At 58.6% G+C, this 4,167-nt stretch overlaps 1 protein-coding gene across 2 annotated transcripts in view; it reads left to right on the top strand.

The window, feature by feature from the left end:
- The window catches only part of STARD3 (StAR-related lipid transfer (START) domain containing 3), a 23,595-nt gene that overhangs the window by 15,827 nt on the left and 3,601 nt on the right, over positions 1 to 4,167 (top strand). For both annotated transcript variants that reach the window (XM_005861891.2, XM_005861893.2), the window contains exons 3-10: positions 1,045 to 1,122; positions 1,503 to 1,580; positions 1,703 to 1,756; positions 2,374 to 2,460; positions 2,903 to 2,933; positions 3,131 to 3,229; positions 3,453 to 3,508; positions 3,885 to 3,977. In XM_005861891.2, coding sequence (XP_005861953.1) covers positions 1,045 to 1,122; positions 1,503 to 1,580; positions 1,703 to 1,756; positions 2,374 to 2,460; positions 2,903 to 2,933; positions 3,131 to 3,229; positions 3,453 to 3,508; positions 3,885 to 3,977 — 576 coding nt within the window. The remainder of the gene's footprint in view (positions 1 to 1,044; positions 1,123 to 1,502; positions 1,581 to 1,702; positions 1,757 to 2,373; positions 2,461 to 2,902; positions 2,934 to 3,130; positions 3,230 to 3,452; positions 3,509 to 3,884; positions 3,978 to 4,167) is intronic.

Raw genomic sequence — 4,167 nt, 5'->3', positions numbered from 1 at the left:
AACATCAGTGGGGGGGGAGGGGGCGCTGTCCAGACTGCTGGCTCCCTGTCTCAGCACCAGAGTCAGGAGGAAGCTTATAAAGATTCCAGATGTTCCGCTCACCCTAAGATTCAGGCTCAGTGGTCTGAACATCTGTATCTTCAACCAGCCCGCCCCCACAACATCAGTGGGGGGGGAGGGGGCGCTGTCCAGACTGCTGGCTCCCTGTCTCAGCACCAGAGTCACCAGGAAGCTTATAAAGATTCCAGATGTTCCGCTCACCCTAAGATTCAGGCTCAGTGGTCTGAACATCTGTATCTTCAACCAGCCTCCCGCCCCCAAACTCAGACCACCTGCCACAGATTAGAAGTCTCGGTCTCGGTGGGGTGGCCTTCCTCCTCAGGCTGCAGCCTGGCTCCGGCATCTGTCCAGGCCCCTCTCTCCCCAGCCAAGGTCTCAGGGTCCCCTTGAAAGTGTGTGGGTGGCTGGGGCAGGGACAGGGGCGAAGACAAGTCTGCTCTCTCCACGCCGTCCTCTCCAGCAGCGTGATGGATTTTGCCCATTAAGCACAAACCTAATCAATTGATTTGCCACCTGGGGCTCTGTCTGACACCACTGCCCGCCCCCCGCCCCCATCACCCCAGATGGATGGTTGACTGGGAAGATGGAGCAGCGAAGTGGTGGGAGGGAGATGGAATTATGTGCGGCAGGCTCTAAGCAGTCCTACCTACTGGCCAGTCCACCCACCAGCATAGGGCCCAGGGCCTCACAGGGCCCCAAGCCTCCACAGGTACCCCTGCCGGGTGGTGTGCCCACAATCACCAGTGCCTGAGCCCTGCTTGCCTGGGCTGCCTGGATCTTTAGAGGGAAGGTACTAGTGCTGGGGTCCCAGGCATCTGGCTAAGCTCCCTTGGTGCTTTGGGGACCCCCAGGGGTGGTGGCTTAGCGTCTACAGCCTCTCTTGCAGGTTCCATCCTTCCTCTCTCTCCTCCCCATTCCAGGAGGGGAGGGGCACCCCCTGGACTGGGTTCTGCCTGTAGAGCTGTTCATATCTTCCTCTTCCAGACCAACACAGGTATTCGGAAGAACCTGGAGCAGGAGATCATCCACTACAACTTTAAAACTTCCTTCTTTGACATCTTTGTGAGTGACCTGAGACTCCTGGGAGCAGAGAGGGAGCAGGGACAGGACTCTGGCTAGACTCTTCTTACTGCGGCACATTCTGACCTGAGCAGGGAGACTTGGCTCCCACCCTCAGGGAGTCCTCAGTCTTTAAAAGGGTTCCTAAGTGAGTCCCCACCTTCAGAGAGCCCCCGTGGGCGGCGGGGGGGGGAGCCAAGACTCGGGTCCAGGAAGGTCACATCCAAGGTGTCCCCTAAGAAGCACTGGCTCAGCTGTTCTCTCCCAAGGTGTGCACCCCCATGTGGAGGGAGCCTGGGGTGCTGGGCTGGAGGGAGGGGAGCCTTCAGCAGGGGTAGGGGCACTGGCTTGCCTGTGATGGCTTCCCCGCCCCCCACCCCCAGGTCCTGGCCTTCTTCCGCTTCTCAGGACTGCTGCTGGGCTACGCGGTGCTGCGGCTCCGGCACTGGTGGGTGATTGCGGTAAGACACCCCTTTCCCGGCAGCTCTGGGCCCTGGTGGGGCTGGTGCAGGGGAGCAGGTGGAGGAGGACTCACCCCCCAGCCTCTGTTTTCCCTCTTTCCTTCCTCCCTTCCCCTGGACAGGTCACCACGCTGGTGTCCAGTGCCTTCCTCATTGTCAAGGTCATCCTCTCTGAGGTCAGTGGCTCAGGGTCCGGCTGGTCTGGTGGGCATCTGGCCTGAGGGATGGGCTTCTCCTAAGAAGGGGCCATTTCTCTGATTTTGGGTATCTGAGTTGGGGTGAGGGGGTAACCTCTCCTTTGATATTCCAAGAAATCGTCTATTTTAAAAATATATATTTATTGATTTTAGAGAGAGAGGAAGGGAGAGAAATAAAGAGATAGAAAAATTGATGAGTGAGAAACATCAATCAGCTACCTCCTGCACGCCCCCTACTGGGGATCAAGCCCACAGCCTGGGCATGTGCCCTGACCAGGAATCGAACCGGTGACCTCTTGGTTCATGGGTGGATGCTCAATCACTGAGCCACACTGGCCAGGCCCCAAGGAATCATCTTCACCGGCTTTCCCCCTTGCCCCCTCACAGCCCCAAGAACAGGAAGTTCTTCCTCCAGCCTAACCTCAGTCTATTCTGCTGTAGAATTCATTCATTCATCTCAGAGCATGTGCCACAGAGGGTCCTCAAGCCGCTGGTACCAGGGGTGGGGGATATGCCAGAGTGGGCAGTCCCAGGAAGGGCCCTGCTCTGGGATGTGGTGACCCCCTGCCATGGAGCTCAGCCCCCTCTCTCCACAGCTGCTCACCAAAGGGGCGTTCGGCTACCTGCTCCCCATCGTGTCCTTTGTCCTTGCCTGGTTGGAGACCTGGTTCCTTGACTTCAAGGTCCTCCCCCATTCGATTCCCGGTCCGAAACAGGCCCGGGTTGTGGGCTCAGTCCCCAATGTGGGGCGTGCAGGAGGCAACCGATCAATGATTCTCTCTCATCATTTCTGTTTCTATCTCTTTCTCCTTCTCCCTTCCTCTCTGAAATCAATAAAAATATATTTTAAAAAGAGAGAGAGAAAAGGTGGAGGACAGAGCTTGAGGGATAGCAGCTGTTAGGGGTGAGAGGGGCCCAAGAGGTGTTGTGGACCAATGTTCGCGAGAATAAGACCACCGACTCCAATTAGGTCTAAAACAGCAAGCGAGGATTTATTGAAACTGGCCAGTGACTGCCTCGGACCTCTCCATGCAGGGAGCGAGCCCAAACAGCAGCAGCAGCCTTGGTTTCAAGCAAGCTTTTATTTGCACGGCCTGGTTGGAGACCTGGTTCCTTGACTTCAAGGTCCTCCCCCAGGAGGCTGAGGAGGAGCGATGTGAGTGGCAGGGGTAAGGGAGGCAGTGGGGTCATGCCAGCCCCCAGAGAGGAGAATTTCAGGCCTCAGAGCTGGTTCTGAGCTATCTTGCCACCCTGAGTAGCTCCCAGGAGTCTAAGCGTGAGCCCGGGGCAGGGGGACCAGGCTGCTGGCCTGTCACTGGTGTGGGACAATGGCTGCCGTGTCTGCTCTCCCAGGGTACCTTGCTGCCCAGGCCGCTGTCGCCCGAGGACCCCTACTCTTCTCCGGAGCTCTCTCCGAGGGCCAGTTCTATTCACCCCCAGAATCCTTTGCAGGTGAGGGCTGGTGGGTGGGGAACTGCCTTCCGGGAGGGGCTTTGTGAGGGGTGGGGTAGGCTGGGGCTGCTCTTTCTGTTTCTTGTATGGTCTCCCTGGGGAAAGCCAGCAACCCTCTCCCACACAGTTCCATCCGCCCCCACATCCTGCGTTTGTACCTGAACCCCGCCACCTCCCTCACTCTCCCCACCTCTCCATTGTCATCTGTGCTTGTTCTCCGCAGGGTCTGACAATGAATCAGATGAAGAAGCTGTCGGGAAGAGAAGCTTCTCCGCCCAGGTGTTTGGCTGCCACCCACCCTCCCTTTGGATGGCCCCCCAGAGAAGGGCCAGTCTGGGCTCAGCCCGGGTGGGCAGGGGCTTCCCAGCAGAGGGTAGACCTCAGTAGCTTGAATGCCAGTCAGCACCCATTTGAGTGTCAACCCCATTGCTGTCAGGCCCACTGGTCCGCCTCATGCCCGGGCACCCGTGGGGAGCAGCCGTAGCCACAGCTCCTGGCCCCAGAACCCCTCGGGGCCTGGGAGACAGGTGCACACCCATGTCCGGCGGGGTCAGGCTTCCATGAGAGGTGTGTGGAGGGTCTAGGGAAAGAACCAGCCACGAGCAAAGTGGGGTACAGGCCCCGGCTGACCCCTCTGCCTCCCGTCCCCGACCAGGAGCGGGAGTACATCCACCAGGGGAAGGAGGCCATGGCTGTGGTGGACCAGATCTTGGCCCAGGAGGAGAACTGGAAGTTCGAGAAGAATAATGTAAGAAACCTGTCTCCCACGTGCCCTGCCCACATGTGGGGGGGGATTTCCCTCCCTTTTCTGAGGCCTGAGAAATAAGCCCAAGGATGACACAGGTGGAGCCCTATCCCTGCCCCAGGAGAGGGGCCTGGGCTGGGGGTGGCCTCTTGCCAGGAGGTCAGGCTGGACTGGATGTTTCCAATTCCTCTCC

Source organism: Myotis brandtii, unplaced genomic scaffold, assembly GCF_000412655.1.
Source record: "Myotis brandtii unplaced genomic scaffold, ASM41265v1 scaffold157, whole genome shotgun sequence".
NCBI lineage: Eukaryota > Metazoa > Chordata > Mammalia > Chiroptera > Vespertilionidae > Myotis > Myotis brandtii.
This window is presented reverse-complemented; position numbering and strand designations above follow the sequence as displayed.